Source organism: Lepisosteus platostomus, chromosome 2 (assembly GCF_059453375.1).
Source record: "Lepisosteus platostomus isolate fLepPlt1 chromosome 2, fLepPlt1.hap1, whole genome shotgun sequence".
In the NCBI taxonomy this organism is placed as follows: Eukaryota; Metazoa; Chordata; class Actinopteri; order Semionotiformes; family Lepisosteidae; genus Lepisosteus; species Lepisosteus platostomus.
Window position 1 is genome coordinate 12,909,069 of NC_142612.1, and position 23,293 is coordinate 12,932,361.

General features: G+C 46.1%; 1 protein-coding gene and 1 long non-coding RNA gene across 5 annotated transcripts in view; both read left to right on the plus strand.

The window, feature by feature from the left end:
• Nucleotides 1–6,841, plus strand: part of bcor (BCL6 corepressor) — an 81,104-nt gene extending 74,263 nt beyond the window's left edge. For all 4 annotated transcript variants that reach the window (XM_088598920.1, XM_088598933.1, XM_088598909.1 and 1 more), the window contains 3 exons: nt 2,397–2,474; nt 3,985–4,135; nt 5,610–6,841. In XM_088598920.1, the coding sequence (XP_088455046.1) occupies nt 2,397–2,474; nt 3,985–4,135; nt 5,610–5,907 (527 nt within the window). In that variant the 3' untranslated portion in view covers nt 5,908–6,841. The remainder of the gene's footprint in view (nt 1–2,396; nt 2,475–3,984; nt 4,136–5,609) is intronic.
• Nucleotides 6,842–13,431: 6,590 nt separating this feature from the next.
• LOC148675952 (uncharacterized) lies at nt 13,432–23,158 on the plus strand. Its single transcript, XR_015925242.1, has 2 exons — nt 13,432–19,725; nt 19,846–23,158. It is a non-coding gene; the product is annotated as an uncharacterized LOC148675952 (long non-coding RNA).
• Nucleotides 23,159–23,293: the final 135 nt, after the last annotated feature.

Consider the following 23,293-nt stretch of genomic DNA (forward strand, 5'->3'; position numbering starts at 1 on the left):
AGTCATCCATGGCAACAGGAAAGTGCTTCTCGGCAAACGTCTCCAGATGACAAACTGAAAACCCCTCCCTCCGTCTTTCGGGGGCTCAGCCTTCGTCCGTCTGTAGCTCTGCAGGTTGTGGGAGGGAAAACCTCTGGGGGTGCCCCGTAGCGGGGCTGTGCCTGTGCCCGTGGGTGCTGGAGAACTGGCGGCTCCTGTGCGGTCCAGTGCTCTCCGGGGGCTCGGGAAAGGCCGGCCTGCTTGGCGACTGTGAAGAGGGCTGCCGAGGTGCGGCCTCGGCCCTCCAGTCTCCTCAGCGGCGGTGAGCACGCAGAAGAGATCGCCGCTCTGCTTGCCTGACCTACATTGGGCCGCTCGAGCAGGCGGAGGCAGCGAAATCAGTCAGAGGAGGCAAACAAAACGCTAACACCAGGCAGCACGAGAGCCCGTGCCTACAATTAGGACTCTCATTCCATTCGTTCTTTAATCATTATTTCCTACTTAGCATTTAAAATGCTAGCTTCCTGCGCTCTGGTTGCCGTAGCTACAGGGAACAACAAGATACGCAATCAGGCTACTCTCTCTTCCCCCTCCACTCTCTCCCTTTTTCACCCTTTTAAGGACGAGGGATATTGTTTGTCTACTAGTGTTGCGGTATGGTTTTTGAGGGGGTGGGCTTTGGCGATTCAGATTATGGACAGGTATAGCCAGGTTTCAAGTTCAAATAGCGGATATCTTCCCTGACACATTTATAGATCCAGCAGCTTTGCGGGCTGTGGAAGAAAAGTCCCCAGCTCATTTCATGAGCCGTAAACACGCAGTGTCACCATGATGGTAGGGAAAGCGGGGGCCGGTGGGAATGAATTCCTTTGCCTTTAAAGTTGATGGTTTTAGCTTTTTCCCGTCCTGCTTTCTGTGCCACTGACATGATTGAGGTGGAGGCTTTTGGATGAAGCGCTTATGATTCTCAGCACCCTCTGTGAACTCTTTTGCTGTCATGTCTGCCACAACCGGCTGTACATTCAAATGGAAATGTGGGTACAGATCTGTGCTTTAAGTGCTCTTCACCCATTCCCCTATTATTACCCTAATTAAAGTGCACCTTCATCCTCTTTCTCGGCGCAGTTCAGCCTTGGGTGCAGCCTATGTGCACCCATACCCCTGAGAGCTCCCATTGTTCTCAATAACTCAAAACCACAAACTACATCTGAACGACCACACCAGCGTTACGAACAAGCTCATGGCTCAGTCTGAGGTTTGGCTTCAACAGCATGGGTTACCTGTTCCACACTCCCACCCCCCTTTATGTAAAGAAGAGCCTCCTCTGTTCGGTTTTATCTGATGTTGTTTCCGCTGGTGTCCTGGTTGGTGTTTTAGAGAACGCTTGACAGTGCCTTTGAGGGTCTGGACCACACAGTCCTGGCCAATTTAACTCTGTACTTTTGATTACTAATTTATAATGGTGCTGCGATTTGCTCCTGCAGGCGCTTGGCACTTCTGATGCCATTGTGTCTGGCGCGCACGCTTGGATTTTTCTTATTAGCAGCGGTGAAGGTTTTCTCGGAAGTGTTTCAAATGATATTGCGGCCTTGATAGTCGTGATGGTGCTTGATAATCCCCATGGGAAAGCAGTAGGCCTGCAGGTTTCTATTGCATGAATCCCCCCCACCACTCCTTATCCCCATGGCGACTCTTTCATGCTGCTCCTGGGCTCAACTCCCCCCCCCCCCCCCCCCTCCTCCTCCCCCGGTCACCTCATACACCTCTTTCCCTCCGCTCGTTTAATCCGTGCTGTTCATCTTAGAGGTGGGATACAACAGTAATGAGGCATGTGTGTCACGGGCAGAGCCTGCAGTCTGGCAGTAATGACACTGCTGAGGAAAACGACCCTGAAAATCTGTCAACTCCTTCAGCGCTCGGGGTCCCGCCAAGTCACTTTGTCATCGCTGTCCCGGAGACGCCGATTGACCGCGGCGGTTGCGCGTTCGGTGGATTGAGTCGGAAAATAAAACGGGTGTGGTAAAACGTTAAGGAGGGGGTCCCAAACGCAGAATAGGAATGCGGGGCCCCAGAAAATGTCCGACAGTTCCCCGTCTGCTGTTAATGGAGGTGAATTCACCGTATCTGCATTAACAGGGCATCGTGCAAAAAAAACAAAGCGCGACGAAAAAAGCGAGTGTGGGCAGATTCCCCGTTCTTCCAGGGTATTGGAGGCAGGGTTAGCAGGCAGACACGCAGCTGTCGGGGAGCAGCTGTCAAAGCGTTAAGCCCTGTCCTCGCTCGCGCTGCGCGGTCTGGTGCGTCTGGCTCTGACCTCTGCAGAGCCGTGCGGAGATTTGAAGGGGGGGAGGGCGGGCAGGCAGGCAGGCGGCCTGGCTCGGTCACTGAAACGCTGCTCTTTCCTGCCGTCTCCACAGATTACTTCGCTGACCTCCAGGGGCGCGGCGAAGACGACCCCGGCCTGTACTGGGATTTCTACGGCAGCTCCGTCTGCGGTGAGTCCACCTGCGCTGTTCCGTAAACACTTTCCGCAGGATAGCGCTGGCCGTGCGGAGCTACTATCCACCGGAAAGCCAGAAACAGCATGGAACTCCCCTGTGGGCAGACTCTAATGGAGCCTTTTCACGGATACTAGACTTCTCTGGCCGGGACTGTAGGGGGCTTTAACACACAAGACCTCTGATTTACTTGCATTCAGCTTACATTAATCCAAAGACCGCATACATCTGTGCTACTGTACCCTTCCTTTTCTATTCCTCTGCCCCTCTCTGTCATCCTGTGCTTTAAATTCCACTTTAATACATACGTTAACAAATAAGAGCAGACCAGTTGTGTTTTTCAGCTTGTAACGTCCATTGAAACACATCATTTTTTTGCCTTGATGACAAAAGTTTATTGTGTTACGGTAGGACACCATTTTGGAAAAGTTCAAGAGAAAGCCCCAAACCAAATCTTAGTCCCAGCATTTTAATTGCATTATATGATTTTTTTCCCCCCTTAATTCTTTGGAATAAAGGTACAATCCTCATCTTTCTTGACAATTTCTATAACGGTATGCATTCGATTTCTTAAATGGATTTATCTCCCCAACAGTGTAATCCAAAAGCTGCGGTATTTGGGTTTTTTTTTTTGCTCATGCTCTCTCAAACATGTTCCTTGAGCACCGTTTAAGCTCGAGGAGCTCTTGTGAATGGCGCGGCTCGCCCGTGCTGCCTGCCTCCCGCTGCGCAGTCGATCTCCTGCCTCATTCTCCAGCTCCGGAGGCACAATTAGAGCTCTCACATGACGCAGCTCCTGGGCTGGCACGGGGCTGTCTGTCTCACGCATTACCAAGTGGAAAAGTCCCCTCCCAGGAGGGAAATGCAGTCCACATTAACCTGAGAAATATCTTTATCCTCTGCGAGCAGAAACGAGGAAAAAAACGAGCTCTCCGGGCTCGCGAACGAACACATCCCCTCCCAGAGCCTTTTTTTTTTAACTCTTGTGAACTTGAGCGTCTCTGGACGCTGCAATACTGTGCTTTTTTTTTTTTCCCCAGCTATAAATCTTGATATGTTTAATCCCTCCAAATGAAGGAGTAAATATCTTGTGGGAAATTTAAACCAATAAATAGACAATGATGCAGCACATAACTCATTTGTGCCAGAAAGGGTTTTTTTTCACTGATCTCTGAAGTGCATAGCAAGCCCTGCCAGGAACCGTCTGCATTTGAATTATTCAGGAAACTCTCATTTACGGAGTGTAGCAACTAACTTGAGGGGAACACCTGGCAATTAAACATGGTGTGAGTGCATTCGGCTCATGGGCCACTGCACTGTTTATGTAAAGGGACAGCAGCGAATCCCATGAGGAATACGCCTCCCGGATCTGTGGCTCATCCAGCTGACGGAGAGCCCCTCACGAGCCGTGGGGAGTACGGCCTAGGAAACTTAAACGGTGAAAGAGTGGCGCGAGCAGACGGCGCAGGAATCCGGTTGTGAGTTGTCCGCGCTCTTGTGTCTCCAGAGCCAGCAGAGGACGCGGCCGCCTTCGACATCCTGGCCAACCCGCCCGGGCCCGGCGAGACCGAGGAGGAGCAGAGAGACGTCTTCGAGTTCGAGTTTTCCGACCGCCCTCTCCTGCCCTGCTACAACATTCAAGTCTCCGTCTCCCAGGGGTAAGGGGCGATCCTGTGCCATGTCTCCGGCCAGCTGCTCAGTACCCTCCTCCCGACTTGTTTAACGTGTCAGCCCGACAGCACTGCCGTGCCGTTCTTCCTGAATACAGAGTTCCAGAACACGGTCGCTTACTTACAGGACTGGGTATTGGCTATAGCACTTGTATTTGCAAGCCAATTTGAATGTTGTTTTTAAACAAGTTACCTGTCCTTTAAGTATACGGGAATAAATTAAAGAGGCCTTAACCCTTTTGCTGTTCAGCAGATCTGTTGACTGTTGCCAAACTGTCTTTTCAGCCACCTCATGCCTGCTTTTACAGACTAATCACAGCCCTAGCTTTAAAAAGACACTTGGGAATTGTAATATTCTGCTGGCGAATGGACCAAAAAACTCCATGCTTTGTGATAATCTGAATCTAAAATAACACTGGAACATTCTACCTGAGTTAAATGTTCTCTTACATGACTAGTAATTACTAGTCACCAGACTCCCAGTCTTGGTTTTGGATCCACCCTTATGCAGAGCTTTTAATTAAATGGCCAAACCCAGGATCATTATTACTGGAGTATTGATAAAGTAATACGTCTCACCTGGGGCTGTAGGTCATTAGTTGGCAGCGTGCTGGGAGTTGTCACGGAGGTTGTCTGGGTGGAAATAATTTATGTCGCGGGGGCTCAACTGCTGGAACACTTCTCTCCCTGTCAGCTCGATCCTCCTAAATAAGAGCAGCTCTGAAAGGCAGGACGGGGTGCCGCTAGGCTTTAGCGCAGCCAGCGAAAGACGTGCGCTCTGCGTGTAAGCTAAACAAAACCAGACAGAGCTAATTGCCTCCTACACTGTCTTACTCACTCACCCAGCGAACCCAGCCTCAGCGCTCTGCATCAATCACCTCTCATCATCCGAAAAAAAAAAACCCCAAACGCATGTTTAATCCACTTAAAGAACTCCCATTGTCTTTTTCCCACCCACACTCTTTAGCAGGCATGTGCTCTCCAGTGCCTACTCCACCCTGAGCAGGCTGCCACTGCCGAGTATTAATAGCTCTCCATCGCTGGAGGGGCGATTGCCTGATTCTTGCTCGTTTCTCCTCGCGTCGCACCGGCAGGGCTCATTCGTCGCACTCGCGGCGAGCCTGCCAATGCGTCGGAGGGATGATGTGCGCCGTTTTCTTTTTTTGGAGGAGGGCGGCGCTCAGTTGTTTCCCCCCCGATCGGGTCCGGCTCTCTTGCTCAACGCTGTAATCGCTCAGGCAGGGCTCAGCGAGCGGCTTGGCTCTGTCCCGGTGTTGGCGGTTTTCAGCTGGCCGCGGGACGGAGAGCCGCAAATACCTCCACGAACGTAGGATGCGGTTGAATCGCACTGCTGCTTTTTCCGCGTTGGGCCTTTACACCCGCTGTGAAGGTGCTCTTGAAAGACGTCGATCAGTGGCGTGATCTAATGGCCGGTGCTCTCTCTCTCTCTCTTTCTCTGCAGCCCTCGGAACTGGCTCCTGCTCTCGGACGTACTGAAGCGGCTGAAGATGACCGCGCGCGCCTTCCGCGCCGCCTTCTCCCACATCGAGGTGGCCACCATCGCCGAGGCCGAGTTCTACAAGCAGGCCTCCCTCAGCCAGCTCTTCTCCTGCCCCGAGGAGCTGGAGGGCTTCGTGCCCGACAGCAAGGAGCTGCTGGACCTGGTGGAGTTCACAGCGGAGCTGGTGGCGCTGCTGGGCTCCTCCCTGGAGTGCCTGGACACCCGCTGGGACCCCCTGTCCTCGCATGGGAGGTCGTGACCTCTCGGACCCTCACACTGGACTCCCCACAGGAGAGCGCCCGTCGTGCCTGTACATAGTGTACATACTGGAGTAAAGCGCAGACTGGACTCAGCAGGGAACATGGGAAAATCCCATTGCCCGGACTGTCAGGAGATAATTCCAGTTCCCTTCAGAAGGACTTTTTAATTTAACTATTACCTTTTTATTTTTATTTTATTTTTATAAATATATAAATATATATAAATATTTCCTTTTGTGTGTTTTTATTATTTTATATACTGCCTATTTCTTTTTCTGTTGTCCCTCAAAGAAGTCAGCATTTTCCACAACTGGTCTTTTAAATATGAACCCAATGTAAAAAGAGAGAAATAGGCACTGATTTTAAAGAATGGTGCTCACTTTTCAAAGGTCATGTGAGCTTCCATGTGACTACAGTGGGAGAAGCTTTTATATTTTATTTTATCTTAAACAGTGCACTTCATTATTTGTTTACAGACTTACCTGCCTTGGTCAGGTGAACGAATATTGTTTGAAAGAAAGTTTTCTTAAATATGGAGTTCGTATCCATAGCAACCAGACGCCCTCCTGCATTTGTTTCCTCATAAAGCTCAGCCTTCAGGAGCAGTTCTTTTTGTACCTGTGTTCAAACTCAGTTTTTACTTTTATCTCTTATTTAAAGATGAAAAATCTAAAATATTTTTTCATGTTTTTTTGTAAAATATTAAAGAAGTTTAAAAAATACTAAAATGTTATAAGCTGTTTGGCAGGAAACATGCTTGAACTTGTACATAACAGGGTGATGACTGCAGTTAACTGTTTCTGACTGGTGTGTTTATCGTTTTTGGAGACGTGTTTAAACTTTGTAATTAAAAAATACCCCTTCATTTGTATTTATATTTTACAGAAAAGTTCCTTTAAAATAAATGGCAATAAAACCATAAGAGAATATGTTTCCTACTGTGTATGCTCGTGTTTTTTTCCCATTTTGAAACGTGCTTATTCTGAGGTAAAAAATTCACAACCATACTTATCTTGGAGTTTTAGGACTCTGAATCAGAGTGTGGCTGAACTTTGAAAGAGCTCTTGGTAATTCCTTTAATAATCTGAACAAATAAGAAGTTTTTAGAACTGGGTGATCTTGATCACCATGAATATTCATGGATAAGCTTTAGAAGATCGGTTCTTGCATTAAGCAAACATGCTGTGCGCAACCATAAGAATCCCGCTCTCGAGTTCCTTTCATATAAACACACAAGGCTAAAAAGATACCTCAGCTTGGCTTTCTCTCCGTCCCTCTGTACGTATGTATGAAAGAAGAAAAGCCGTTGAGTTGAACCTGTTCAGTTTTCACAGAAATGTAACACTATACCTCGAAACGCTTCCACCATGGTCGTGGCTGTTGATCTTATGTGAGGAGCCGCAGAGCCTGAAATCCTTTACCTTTGGAAACGGGTTTCGAAACCCCACTAGGCCGCGAAGCTGAGAGAACCGAATTTAGCCGAGCGACAGACACGCTGACATATTACGCAGCTGCGGGGGTTTATTATAGCTGGCATCAATGAATAAACTGCCTTGTCACAAAAAAAATGCACCGTACTGTGCTTTCCCTTTCCAGCCTCGAGGAAAAACAGCGGGAGTCCCTGAGTACGGAGTCTGAGCAGCACCGTTAGCAGTTGAAAACGATTCGTCTTCGCCGGACATTACAGTTTGAACAGCTGCGGAAACTGGCATCATATGCACAGACCGATTTGTACGCGCTCCTCGGACAGACAGCATTTCTAATTGAATTCCTAAGTGTCATAAATACTGCTTTCGTCTGCACGAAGTTCTGGAAGTAGCGGTGGGGGATTTATAGGAAGTGTCATCCGTTTTCAGGAGCTGAACCTGAAACCCGTTGAAGACCGAGTGGAACGTTATTCTTCGACGTCACCGACTTGATAAAAGACGCCCTTTTTTCCATATGGAATTTATTGAGCTATAATGGGTTTTGTTCAAATGGAAATAAAATCCAGTTTTTGTTTTAACAACCAATGGTGTCGTTTATTTTTAATGACACCTAAATATGTCATGGTATTCGTGCTGCGTTGTAATATCCTAGTCGTCGAGAGGCTTTTTAAGAAGAAGGGTCAGTTCCTATAAATCGATCCCCGGGGCTTTCCTTATATGAAGTATAAAGGTATAGGATAGTTCTCTCGACCATTCACGGTGTTTATAATAATATACAACAATTCTAGATATTTGCATTTGCAGATAATTTGCCGATACAAAAAACGTAGCATGTGACGATACAGCAAAAGTGGGCTCTGTTGTCCTTTCACAAGCGGGGGTTTACGAAAACACGAAAACATACTTTCGTTTAAAAGCGTCCTTTTCTGCTTCCGCGCGGTTGTTCATTTCCTTATTCTTGAGAAAAGCCTGAAGGCATCATTAACAAATTAGACTGGGAGTTGAATCACTTGTCGGAAAAGGCTTTTGTTTTTGGGAACGCTGAGATATCTGCCAGCTCCACGTTAGCTTTGCACTTCAGGTCATTAACTGTGAGGTCACGGAGACTGAATAAATATCGTGTCGGTGCCAGATCCCAACACCGGGGAATTGCATTAGCTACCTTGTGTATAAGATAAAACAAAGTATGTATTATTTACATGAAAAAAAAACTATTTTTTATGTTACAAGGCAAAAAATGTCGACCCAAGCAAACTTTTTTTAAGTCATCTGTCTACAATTTAGCTCTCTTTTCAAACCTCAGTACAGCATAGCATAGTTTTGGGAGAAATGAGAATAGTGGTGTTAATTTGAGAAGACCTTCATATCGCTTCCTATTAAGTGAACTCTCCCTTGGCATTACACAGACACAAAGCAAGGCGTCAGGGTTGGGAGTTTTATCACAAAGCTGCCAGGAGCCTGCTTTGCTTCATTCTGGGTAAATGCGGATAGTCTATAGTTCGTGCTCGCCACACGACGCAAAATTACTGTTCCATAACCCTATTTATTGCCAGGCGGGCGGTGTGTTTCAATCATCGAAGCCTCAAAAGGGAATCTCGAAGCCTGCGGTATGAATAACTTTCCCTGTCCTGCTGGGCAATGTAATGGCCACTTGAGGCGTAATTAGATTTGGGTTAACTGCTGTAAGTGGCTCTAAAGGGGGGGGGGAGGCTGAGGAGGGGGGGTCGGTAAAAAGATTTGCTTTGCTGTTCAATAACGGGCTTCTCGTGATGTTACACAGTAAAGCGTGGCTTGACCTCCGCTGACCCCGAACTTTGACAATTAATGCTCTGATAGATCAACGTCCTATATTTACGCAGCAAATAAGACTAATGGGTGTGCCGTAATTAGCACCGGGCGTACACGCAGGCGTAGCCCCGTTAAAGAAAAAACAAAACAAACGAATTGCACTTTCTAGTGCTGTAATCGAAATGTGGTCTGTAGGCGTCCGAATATTTTTTTTTAAACCATTTATACATTTTCTCCCTTCGGATTACACGGTTCCATAAGGAAACGGTGCTTGTCTCGTTGGAATGGTGTCTGCAGTGCGCTCCAGATCAATGGATTCTTTATCAGCGGAAAGCCGTCCTGACTGTGGACGCTACTGCCAAGTTCCGAGCTGTTTCATTCAGGGGATTATATCTAAATTTGGGGCGGCACGGTGGTACAGTGGTTAACATTGCTGCCTCTTAACGCTGTGGCCCAGGCGTGAGCTGCTATCTGCATCCAGGTAGCCTGTTCTGTGTTCGCATTTCTTCCACAGTCCAAAGACGTGCTGGTGGTTCAGACGGCCCTGGTGTGAGTGCGCGCCCTCTGATGCGTTGGCTTCCCGTCCCTGGTGTACCCAGCCTTACGCGCGGCGCTTGCCCTGTATTGGATAAAGCGGTTAGAAACTGGACGATAACAGCTTGAAACGGCAGCAGCTTCACGTGATGTCTGAGCTTGTGGAGGCAATAAAAAAAACACGCAACAAACATTTCTGAACATTTTTTGAAGCTCTTGGTTTTAGATAAGCTGGATTTACAAGTGTGATCCCAATTGTTTCAAATTATTACATATCTCTTTTTCTATAGGCTACATCGAGGAACTACGGTAAAACAATGCAAACTAATCTTTGATTAATGGAAATTCGCTGCGATGCGCTCCAAATTCATTGAATGCCTCATTTGCTTTATTTAAAACAATTCATACGCAATAAATAAAATATTAAGTACGTTTCACCGTGTATTAATATTAATGGTCATTCATTAGGCAAGCTTTGATTAAAAAAAGCGACGCTGTTTAATCACAAACTGATGACAAATTTAAAAAAACTGGGAGAGGATCAAAAGGAGCCTATAGGATTTCACGGAGCTTTGCTTCAGTGGAGTTTGGACGCTCAGTATGTTTTTGTTGTCGATAAGACATATGACGTTTCGGATTTGTCAGATATTTTCTGAGTTGCGCAGTTTGGCAGTGAACTGACAAATATTACACTGATAATAATCAGAAATACCCGTGAGCGACCTCAGTGAACTGAGCAGGGAGATTACTGCACTAGTACAGCTACAACTGCAACAATAAACCCCAACAGAGAAAACATAAGTGATTTGAATAAGATCTACCGAGAAACCTTAAAAGGTTTAATCCGCATTTTAATCTTACAGACTTCTTAAGGTCATTTTATCTTTGTAAATTATGACGACTTGGATTTAAATCGTACAGCAATATTTTATTTAAAACAGGGAACTAATCGCGTCTTCGGAGCAAACGAAGCCCTACAGACTAAACAAAAAGATCGTCAATCCCAAAATATGATATTTTAAAAATTTCTCAATAATTGTTGTTTTAGATGAGCTGGGTTTACAAGTGTTTCAAATGGTTATACTCTTACACCCGAAGACGTTGTGTTTTCTTTCTTCTCTTTTCAGCACGGAATAAACCTATTACCTGATATTTTAAATGCTTGTCTCGCCTCGACAGAATTTTTCCCGTTCTCAAACTGACCCCTGACTGGGAGTCTATAGCAGTGCATCTCAATTTTGGTCCTGGGATGTCGTGGTGTTCTTTATCACTTTATTGGCCATACAACTTGTTGTATTAGGAATTTGTCATACCCCATACGTGCTCTCCATGAGACACACAGACAAGGAGAGAAGGTTGGGGTCAGAGCACAGGGTCAACCATTTATACAGTGCCCCTGGAGCAGTTGGGGTGAAGGGCCTTGCTCAGGGGCCCGACGGAGTAGGATTCCTCTGCGGGCCATGGGATTTGAACCGGCAACCTTCCAGCCACAGGTGCAGATCCTTAGCCACAGAGCCACCTCAAAATCACAGGTAGATTGGTATATCAGTGTTCTACCTTAGGTGTGTTTTTACATTTTCTTTCAGCTTTTAATAAGTTGTATGTGGCTGGTCATTGGCAACACGCCTGTGCCAATTCCTGACTTTCTTAATTCCCCCCTTTGGGCATTTTAGCTAAAACCTAACCAGTTTAACTTATGCAGAAGGAAAAAAACACTGTGGGAGTGTTTCCTACAATATCATTTTCACTGCTCAGCATTCATTGATCACACATTAAGAGCTTTCTTGCTGGAATGCAGTGAACCATTAATTTGCAATTGAGGTGATATTGTATAGGTGGAAGTTCTGGGAAATAATGTACTTGAGTATTTTTTAAACTGAGTGCATAAAAAAAGTCTAAACAAGCAAGGAGATGAATTATGTGTAGGTGATGAAGGGTGATTAAATTGGAATGAAAATCTGGAGACACAAGTTAATCCCCCGGATCAGGATTGAGAACACCTGTCTATGGCAAAGTCCATTTGATTAAATATATACAGTAAGTGTTGCCTTAGTACAGGGGTTCTCAGTCCTGGTCCAGCAGACTCACATACCTCCTGGTTTTCATTGCAGCCCAGCTTAATCACCTAAGAAAAACTGAACTAACAAATTACTTGATTGCAATATTTGCAAGTTGTTTACCTCTCCTTGGAGGTTTGGGATTTTATTTTAGTTATGAAAAACAATCGCTAAAAGGCAACCTTTGACATGTTGAAAGCTGGAAACAGACAACTCAAATGAATCTTTGGTTAGTGGTTCAACTGTGTAACACAGAGCTTAGCTGGAACTCTAACCTGCAGGACCAGGCCTGGGGATCCTTGGTTAATAAACACAGCTTCTTGTGCACAGAACATGCTTCTTCCATAACAGAGGGACACTGGCAAGCCATGCTGCAGAGTTCATTAAAGGGTTTAATTGCAATGATTGGAAGAGTAATCTGGGATAAGGTCCAGTAGATTTTGGAGAAATTGTTAGACCTGGGCTTTGGCCAATTAAAAAAAAAACAATTCTCAGACTTTTTTCTGGTGGCCAGACAACTGCGTCTCAATCCAGGGGCTACAACGATGGAGAGCAAGGCATGGGCAGGCGTTCTTGGAAGATGCCGGATGAGTGCTTCGACAATGATCTTTTGTCAGTGCTGAAACGAAAACAGCACTGAGTCAATACTCCCCCCCTTTCAGAAACACCAATAAATCAGTGCGGCCAAGGTCTTCCCGTGCCACAAGTGAAACCAGCCATCCATCCATTCCCAGAAAGCTGCTTATTCCTGGCCAAGGTGTCAGCAGGTTTGTGCTTGTCTTGAAAGCACAGAGTGCTTTACACCCCGAACGGGACATCGCCGTACCTCAGGACGATATCATACGATTTAGCAACACCCTTTCAGACTGCCAGCATGTCTGTGAAAGGTGTGGGCACAAACGGGAGCACCAGGAGGAAACCCACGCTGGATTCAGTCCAGGATCAAACTGGAGAAACAGGAGCTGCGAAGCAGCATTCCTAACTAACACTGCTACTGCAATGATCAATTCTGCCCCCAGTCAGACGTTGCATCGCCGCTAAACCAGAGAAAGCTTTTAGAATGTCGGAGCACGGTCATGAAAAAGTCCCTCGTTGAACAAAGACCGCGTTAATTAACCAACGGGGCCATAGAGGTGACAGTAATTTAGAGGAGGCGAAGCACAGCCGCCTGCCGATTCATTTAATCGGAGCACTGTCGTGCTGCATTCACCGTCTTCCTGCTCGTCCCACAAAAGAAAACATGCAGGCCTAGCTCTCACACGAACTCCCGTCCACGCCCCCGACGGGGATCATTTGTTTTCATTCCTAATGCTTTGACAGGCTGAGGTTTCACATTTGTAGACGTTAGCGGGAGAGTTACACCGTTTTTTTTTTTAAATCAAACAGCTTTGGTTAACAATGAGCGAGCTGAAGGGAGCCGGCATGTTGGATTGAACACAGCTGTTAAAATAAGGAACCCCACCGCTTTACACCTAGATCCTGAAAATGAGGAGACGACTCGGAGCTGCAGCTCTGACTAATTGACGGCAAATCTCGGGGTTAGAACACGCGGGTCCCACATCGTCCTTTCTAGAAGCTAGAAACTCGCGACAAGATACACTCCTGCAAAAGTCAGTAAACAAATAATTTAAGTTGCTATACACATATAGTACAGAGCTGTATTATAATATAGGTTACACCATCATGCTGGAGGAGTAAATGCATATTACACATGGAGAATGCGATATTGCTATACCTACAGGGAGACTGAATGGCATTTATCAAACTGAAGGATGAAGACAGCCGCTCAAAGACCACAGAGCTGGTCAGGACAAGAAAAATAAAACACGTTTCTTCAGATCACCCTTTAGAAGGCTCTTTTTGGTTTTTTAACTGTTGATCTGAGGAGTTGATATCAAATCATCTTACACCTTATTTCATGCATTTAGGTTTGTATATTTGAATAGTGTACACCCAAAGAAGGCTCTACAGTCGAAACGTTGTGTTTTTTCTTCTCTTTTCAGCATGGAACCTATTACTCATCCCTATTAACGTTTACCCTTGTGAACTGCCACGCTAACATCACACATTTTCCCTATACGTCGTACACTGTAGCATCTTTTATACTACGATGCAGTATTGGGTTAAAGTGGCGATTTGGCATAGTAAATAAGGGAAGTGTTTCTTGCGATAATGCACGGTATTGCCCCCAGTTTAATGTGAGCGAAGGCGAAGTATAACGTTAAAAAAAACTGGCGATAGCAGAGCGAATGAAACAGTAAAGTGAAACCATAACAAAATTGGCGAATGTACCGTTTTGAATTTAAAACCGAATTGGTGGTCGTGTCTGTGTGGTATAACAATAGTTCCATCTATATAACCAAATGTATCTTAAAGGATCCCAAAGCGCCTGACATACGGGACCGGAAGGACTTCACCCGTCACTGGAGGGGAACACACCTGTGTGACACGAGGCAGCCCGCGCGTTATGCGCCGGCGGACCCAGCTCATGGCAGATCCGGCGGAGAGGTGGGAAATGGCGTCACTAGTCAAACTGAAACGGAACATCAGGAGGGCCTGACTGTGCAAGCGGAGGTCAGATTGCCCAACCCAGATTAGAACTGCAACCAGCACACCTGTTTACACCCCTTCTCTTAAGAGATGGGCCTTGGATCTTCAAAGACCAGGCGATCAGAGCGTTTCTCTTCCTAAGGAAGGCACCTCCTTCAGCAGTGCCCTCCCGTCGCTGTACTGGGGAATTTGTCTGGAGACCCGGGACTGCAAGAGAGTCACCTAGGTAAACGAATCATGGCTGTGCGCTTTAAAAGTGTTTCTGCTCCCCCACAACACTGACCTTGGTTTAGTTCAGTAAAGCGTGATGGATGAAGACATGGATTCTAATCTTATCACATAACAAATGAGCTGAACGTGTTTCCTCTCACGGAAATAACGCATTGCTCTCTATAAATGCCTTGGTTTAAGACGGTGTTATTAAGAATGGTTAGACATTGCGTGGGTTGTTTTCCCCCATAATTTTGCCCTTTTCTTTTCCTGCGACAACAAAGAAGTATGCTATATGTTGTTAGAAACTGAAGCACTGAAGACTTTTTTTCTCGCGCGAAAAATAGGCCGTAAATGTAGTCTTCAAAACGGAGTTAATTACTGTTTAGATTAGGGGTGCTCTGTGGTAGTCTTCGAATTCCTTGGTGATCAGCCTTAGGTACGTTACGTAAATTAACTAATAATTTGCTTAGCGCGTCTTAAGTGGCCGCCGATTTAAAAACGCCTATAAAAACCTACGGCGTTCTGCCCTAGTTAAACAGCCCTGGACACACCAAGTGACAAAAAAAGAAAGATTATAACGATCCGTGGAAAACCGGATCAAGGATCGCAAAGGTAAACGCCGCCACTAGCTACGGCGTCAAGTCTATTTCCCCCTGTTGCTCTTAGCTCCACACTTGGGATATTTCCAGCCTCACGCGGCTTACTTCCTCGGCCGGGATTCGGGAGAAGAGCCTGCGGAGGATATTGATATTTAGCAGCCTAATGCCCCTTACGGCAGCCCGGCTTAATGGGATACAGATTCACTGCCGAGATTAGTTTGCCTTTGGAGAAGACGGGGGAAACGACATCCTGGCTGCGGTTCTGCCAGGGAGCTGGGGGGTGGTACGGGGAATACTTGTTAATAATGACATATTAAGCACATTAAAAATAAAATAAATGCTTTCGGGGGGGACAGCGCGTCGTGAAACCTCCGCTAATGATTGCAGGATTACCAATCACCAATTACCGGATGAACAGGCGCCTCAGAAGGCACAGTGCAGGGTGCTGATCAATCCCCCCTGTGAGATGAGAAAGACAACGCCGGTGCTCAGGAATGCTGCGCTATGTTATTAATCCAAGGGAGAGACGGCATAACCAGTGTAAACCCCGACTTCCTCGAACCCAGGTCGGCGCCCACCTGGCCCTGTTGAAAACAACACAATGGCACTTCAGACAGCCCACTGTGCGATTCGTTTCACGAGTAAATCCGCGGTCTTTCCCGGAAACGAAAGCACGGGTACCTTAGAACACAGCCAGATACGCTTTTGATAAAATGAAGGTCGGCCCGATCGAGCACAATAGATGAGCTCCAGCATCTTCCGTGCAGCAGGTGCAAGAAAATGTTCTTCTTTGCAATCCGGGAAATCAAGGACGCCCCTGAATGTTCAATTGGGATTAATTGCCATTTGAATCACCTATTTAAATGTTGCTTCGATTGTCTTTATTTTACAACAGCTAAAATACATTTGACAGTGGCACGCCGGGTTACGTGCTGCGCTTTGAAGGGAAGCTTTTTCAGTTTGACCAAATCAGGGTTTCATCACAGATGTTTCGGGGTCGCTTGAGTTGGAGGTTATTTTTTTTTATATATATATATAAGCAGATGACCCCGTTTTGTACTCTGCGGTTGTGTCACGCGTTTCATTCTCGGTTCTGCTGAACAGTGGCCACCGTTAATATTGTAGCGAACTCGGGTTCTCGGGCTTGTGCCCTCACCGCGTGGGCTCGAACCCGGGTCGCCGGCGTCGCTCAACAGGCGTCTTGCCGGCAGAGCTAAAGAAGACCTTCCTCAGCCCTGTTATGCGCAGGGGCGTATTCGTCACAATATACTGTATATCACAACCGTATCGCCTCCTTAAAGAAACTCAATCATTGGTCACCCGCCTTAAATACCGTGGCTCCTCTTACACCCCGTGCGTGTGAAACCCAGACGGCCTTCGCTGAAGGAAAGTTCACAGTTCAGGCTGAGAAGTAATTCCTGCCTGCACACACACACACCGTGAAAGGCGAACCTGATCATCCATATTGTACAGGAGGCCTGCAACAGAAAACACACGACAGCCCTCCCCCTTGCCTCCACCACATGCCTGTGTCTTTAAGTGGTAGAAAACAGCTGTCCCCTAATTGGCACGAGCAGGGTGTCTGCGCTATATATAAAACTCTTTGTTGGCTTTGTCGCGCGCTGATAATTTCTGCATCATGGAGACAGCGCCGGATTCATAAGCGCCTAATGAATTTCGCTCCATTTTATTTGATGTTCGACGTAAGCCCTCGCAACATCCTGGGATTCACTGCTCCAGCGTCATACCGAGGTTAAAGCACTATTTAATTTGCACGATTTAATCCTTTCACAGTTTTAGTCTGCTGAAGTATAACGACTCAGCACTGTTGTTAAGCAGGGGTTCACCAGCAGCCTATGCAAAACGATGCAAATAAGTTCATTTTACAAACAAAACGAGTTCTCTCGCCGCCGAATTGTAGGGCTATGTCTATCTACTGCTTCTGTCGTGTGAAAGTGTACATCTGAATGCCACCTACACAGACACAGTAATCTGCTCTGTGGAAGGCTACAGGACTGCGCATTTTTCTGCTGAGGCGCTTAAACAGTGTGATAAAAAAGGAAACGTTGACACGTTCTGTTTAGCAAGGGTATAACAAGGGTATTATCTTGAGACAATCGTGTTTTCAGTCTCGCCTAGATAAAAAAAACACCAAAACTTTGAGAGAAACTCAATTATTTGAAACTCAAACTCATATATATAGTAAAACCGTTCAAGGAGACTCGGGAATGGAATATTTTAAAGAGTTGTTTTCCTGTTTTCAAGTGGAAATGTATTGCATTGCAAAATGGAGCGAGAGTCACAGCGCGGGCAGAAGTGACGGGCAAACGGGCCAGCTCGAAGCTGTGTCAACTTTTGACTTCATTGTAACGAGCTGGAAACAAAATCTGAAACCCCATTAAATCTGGCGATACCTTATTTGGCAGGTGTACGACCACTTGTGCTGTAACACAGCCTGACCCCGATGCGTTGCCGGGCTCCCTGGGATGCGCTGCCCGAGCCACTGTCTCCGCTTAAAATAGATTATAGATGAAGCATCGTTTTACGCCTGAGCTCAAGGCGGTTTACGCCCGGCGATAAAAGTGCACGTTTTTATCTGAGCAAAAGCGGTGTCCCCTAGCAATAACTACTTTCACAACTGAGGATGGAAGTGGTTAAAGAAGTAAAAAGTATCCCGGAGCGATATATTGAAGTATCTAGTATTCGGGGTGAACTAGACGTGATCCGAACAGACGAGGTTTCCGAGTGGAAAGACGAATCGATGCAGAAGAGATCGAGGTGGTTACTGTTCGGTGAGCGAAAACGCTGAGAAATTCACGTAAACAGCACCTCGGCGACTCTATAGTTTTGTTCTGCCTTCTTTTCCTGGCGACCACCCAGTGAGCCTGCGTGTACGCGGAACACCTGAAATATCCGTAAAGTTTGTTCAGTATAATTATCCGGCTAAAGGGAAGTGGAGAGGAAAACAAAGGGATTGACACATTCTCCCCAGTCTTTACTCAAGGCGTTTCGCAACGTTTACTTTGTTTTCGGTAACTTTTATCGAACTGACAAATAGATAAAGACCGGTTCGCTGAAACGCTTTAAAAGCTTGAAAGCGAAGTTCAACAGGAGTGGATCACGGCGCGCCAGCAACATCTCAAGTTGGTTTTAAAAACTGAATAATATGCCTTTGAAGAGCAGAAACCCACTCGCCAGCTTCAGCCGAGGTTATAACAAAAGACATTATGGCAAAAACGCGATTGAGTATAAATAGCGTTTAAAATATTCCGAAGTTATAGCACACAAAGCCTCGGAACGTGACGCACGGAGTACAAGGAAAGCGCCGTGACGTTCTGGTGAGCTTGTGTTTGGAGAACAGCCCAAGGCACGACTGTTTGTCTTGGTGAAAGCTCACTCGGGACGGTTCGAGCGAGATCGGGATGTGATGGCCAAGAGGCTTGGCTTCAGGCCAAAGCAAACCTTTAAGGACCAAGTCCCATGAAAAACAAAACAACGGCTTTGTTTATCGCCTCGGTGTTCAAACACCGCACTGTTTAGTGTAAACTGGGGGGGTGGGTGAGAGCGGCGCCCGACAGCGCAGCGTGGCTCGGAGGGAACAGTATTGAAGATCACGCGGTCAAGGGGAGTTCAATCAATTAAAATACCCGGCAGCAGGAGATCCGCACGAAACGAAAACTGAGGGTTTAAAACCTCAGAACTTCAAAGCCGCGTTTTCTTTTTTTTTTGTTTGTTTTAAGCGAGAACGGGATTTCTGCATTTCTCTGTTCATACCCCGTACGCACACGGAAATACAACAGTGACATATGGTTTAATAAAGCCATTATACAGTTCGGTAATGTGCTTTATGAGAAAAGCTTTTTCACCGGGGCACGCCGAGCCGATTTATTTCAGCGACGTGTTGTCAGACCTGTTGAAAAATAACGTTTTAGTCGTGTTTCTTTCGTGATTAGGGTAGGTTATAAACGGGGTGTCTCACGCCGGGAAATGGTAAGAACGTGTATGTTTCTTTTTAAGCGTCGCCGCTGAGATCAACTATATATCCGCGCGGTTTATGTCGAACACCAGAGCATGGGATTTGCGGATCCGTCCAGAACAACTTGAAGGGAACATCACCGTATTAAAAAAAAAAGTCCGGTGTACTAATACAGTGCTTGAGCCATTAGGCGAAGCTGCAGGAAGTAATCAAAGAGCAGGAAAAAAAGACTTTTGAAACGGCTGTGCAACTGAACTGATCACATCACGTATTGCATCACGGTTGCATACGGTGTTTCTGTGTTCAATGACCAGAAAGCAGTCCTGGGTGTCATCTCCAGCACGCCAGCTTCTAAACAGAAAAGACCCGGTTCTCCTTGCTGGTAGTAGGTCAGAACATCGAAACAGACTTATTGGCAGGGTTACACTGTATGGTTTATGGAGATTTTAGGATGGGGTTATTACTTTGTGTCCTATAATTTTACTATCTGCCTCATAATAGCTTTTCACCGTGCAGCATGAATAATTCTCCTCTTCAACACACCTACTGCGAAGGCATTCACGGATTTCTAACATTCCCAGCTGTCCAGGCAACGTGAATGTGCAGCTCGCTTTCTCTTTACGGTCGAAACAGCGATAGCGGAGCTATTTCTTTGTCAGTGCAATTCACATGTGTAAGTATTGTATTATTTTCATATTTCACTGCGGATTCCGTATCAAACAGGCATTTCCGGGGTTTAAAAAACAAGTCTCTTCGTGCGGGAATCTGGAACTAATCTGAGTTTTTGGTTCAGTTCCAGAGATGAATGATTTAACAGCCGCCGCCTGAACGCCTTTGACCTCGGAGGCACCCCAAGGTCGGGCAGGTACTTTCTCTGGCGTTCTCCGAGGGGAACGTGTCTTTTTCAAACCACTTTTGTTTTGTTTTTGTGGTCTCATGACCAAGAAACGAAGGTTCGAAGGTCGGATGAAAACGTCCTAAGTGAAGAGCCCGTTCACAGCGTCTGACTGGAAGAAGCGAAAGTGTGTTCCCGCCATCACGGGAGACTGTGGGACCGGAACCGAACTTTCTTCTGTGAGCTCCTGAGGGATCGCACTCCTCCGTCTCTTCGCTGAGAAGTTTGAAGCGCTTAATCTCCCTCCCTCCTCTCTCTATTTTTTTTGCACACATCATGAACATTCTCCGGTCTCATTAAAGGCCTGCTAACACAATCCCTGATATAGTGCTATTACTGTGCTTTAGCTCCAAACTACATCCAACCCCATTAAAAGCACCTTCATTAAAAGGCTCAGACCGGCGGCTCCCAAGGACAGCGTGTAATGAGGGGAGATGACGGGTGTCTCTGACAGCTTCATTAAACCTGCTCTTCAGCGCTGCCGACCCCACCCTCTTAATGAGATTAATGCCTTTGACAGACCTACTTATTTATTTTTAATGGTAAATTTTTTTAGAAATGTGGAAGCGCGCAGATTTTCCTTCACTGCTCCCTTCTGTAGTCTCCACTCTGTCAAGTATGCACACAGTAATTACCGAGATCATCGGCAGGGCCCGAGATAAGAGTTGCATCCTGCCTCAACACCTTTATTATGGAAAAAAATACATACGTGTGTTAATGCACATTGTGTGTATATGTATTATATATTCACCCACAGAAATTATCACACCATTTTGGGTTTATCTATTCACAGATTAAGCATCCTTCCAATGTTTATTACAGAACTTCTGAAAGGAAAAGTGGGCATACGCGCTGGACATCTATATTTATGGCTTTGCTTTTACGTTTTCACTTTGTGTTTATAAATACCTCTGAAATCCTACTTAGCCTTCTAGTGCAGGAAAGAGGACTAACTCCTACATATTTCTAAACATTTTAATGATTACTTTGGAAGATTTTATTGATGAACTCATCTAGCAGACCTATTTAGCAAAAAAAAAAACATATTTTCAGCACATTTTATGTACAATTTTCATGTGTGGTTCCAGGAAATTGATCAACACTTTGGATGCCACCAATGGAGCCAGAATGTCATCTGGTTTTCACTCCAGCTAATATTAATTGAATCCATCATTTGCTTAATTAGGAGGATTCAAGATGCTTTCCAGATTTCTAGATTTCCAGATGACTAGTGTGGCTGTATACCTTTGTGACAGGACAGAAAACAGGAAGAAGTAAAATACTTCCTGTCTCTCGGTCCCTCTGTTGCGATAAGCACAGTACACCTGGTATACACCTGCACACTGGAGCAACTGTGCGCTCCCGGTGACCTGATAACAGGTGAACATGCAAAACAGCGCCTGCTGGGCAGAGTATACACTGACCTTCACACTGTTTCTGGAACAGAACTATTTACAGAAAACGAAGCGCAGAAAAGTCCTACTCCGCTGCAGCAGTACAGCACGGTAAGATCCCAGAGAGAAACCTAAATGTGTTGTGACTAAAAACAGACTTGTTTTCCATAGTACACGGCACAGGAAAGCTTTTTGGAGAGCACGAATTAAGGCAGAATTATATAAAAAACTTAATGCTTTATTATAATCAAGACTTTGAGGTATGCTATTTGGAAATGTTTAATGCAAATAGCTTTTTTTAAGGATGTTTTAGGTTTGAGAAACATGTCATACCAAAATACAGTTCTGTCTTAACTGTCAAGATTACGTTTTCTTCCGTTTTTTTTTTGAAAGCTTCTTTTCTACAGCGTTTTATGAATTATGAATTATGAATTGAAAGCGTCTTGTCTGAGGGCGTAAGTCTCTCTGGATTGTGATGCAACGATGACGTCAGATTGGCCACCATCAAAGCCCGGACAGCACCCTCATACAGGATATTGAAAACGAATATCTCGCAGATCAAAATAAACAGGCGCTCTGTTTTCGTTTTGCTTTGGGAAACACGAAGCGCAGAAGCAGCCGTGCAAGGCTCTACTCTTGCCTAGAGGGACGTGGTATTTGCTTGTCAACGGCTTCGAGTTCACAGCCTCTCCTCAATCACACTCACACAGCTGATACTATCTCTGCCTTGCGGCTCAGTGGACGTGCATAATACACCCGTAGCGCCCTGACAGAGACGCCGGTTTCTTTCTCACTATTTAGGCTCAACAGATAGCGATTTATTTGCAGAAAAATCTTCCTCTAACTGGAGGTCAACATCGAGAGATAGCAACATGTGGAGGGAATGCGAACTAAGGGACCCTGCGTATCAACATTGAGTTCCAAGATGTGAAAAGAAGGGAATTCTAGACGAAAGAGGTTAGGAGCTGTTGCTCAGTATCGTGTTGCCTAGGTCACCGAGCGTGGTTTGGTAGGAGATGAACTTGCTTTTTTCCCACTGGTACTGCTGCAAGTGCTGAATCCTGAAATCTTTTTCGGGTCCCCTGTGGTTTAAGGAAGAACGACTGATGCTTTTGAAGGACCAAACTGCTCTGATTCATAATCTAAATCGGGCCCGCTCAATGTCACATTGAACGATGAATTAGCCCCCTCCCCCCTGTCGTTTCTGGGGTTGACAGGGCACTTAACGGCGTGCTAGGGACTGGGTGGGAAAATAAGCCAAACCTCCGCTTCCATTTTCACACGGAAGCCCTCGCTCTGCCGGCGCAAACACCCGTCTTACAGCCGCAGCCTCCGGCGGCGCAAGAGGACACGAAGCAGGCTCTATCCGAGTACAGCAGGCTGTAGATACGCTTCATTTTCATAAACCTGCATTTGATTTGGCCGTGACAGACGAGAAAGAAAAGGGGGTAGCTTTGTCAAAGACAAATGTCTGGGGCTCTTTAATGTCCGTGGACCAGATGGGACCTCCGGTAAGTTACAGGCGCTTGTGAAGCACTCGCCACGGCCGGCAGCGGCCTGCAGGGCCTTTTCCCTGCTCCCCCGGAGAGGGAGAGAGTATCGATTAGCCCCCGGATCAGCTTGGCTAAAGTGCGCAGAGCTGATAGCGAAGCTGATCACTCACCTTTGCAGTGGTTGTGGCACAGAAAACAGAAGGTCTGCAAGTTTGCTAACAAAGGCATGGGAACAGGAACTGGCTCTGTATGTCCTATTTATGTATCAGACTTGGCATGTGTGAAGTGCCATGCTGAAGATAAAGATTTGACTTAGTAATCACAGCTTGTGTTCCAAATTCCTTCTCCTGCTGATACAACTTAGGTATTCCTGGTATAGCCTCAATGCTTCCTGCATTACTGCTGTCAGAGTGCTTCACGATGATTAATGTCTGTCTAGCATTTCAGCCTGCATTCTAA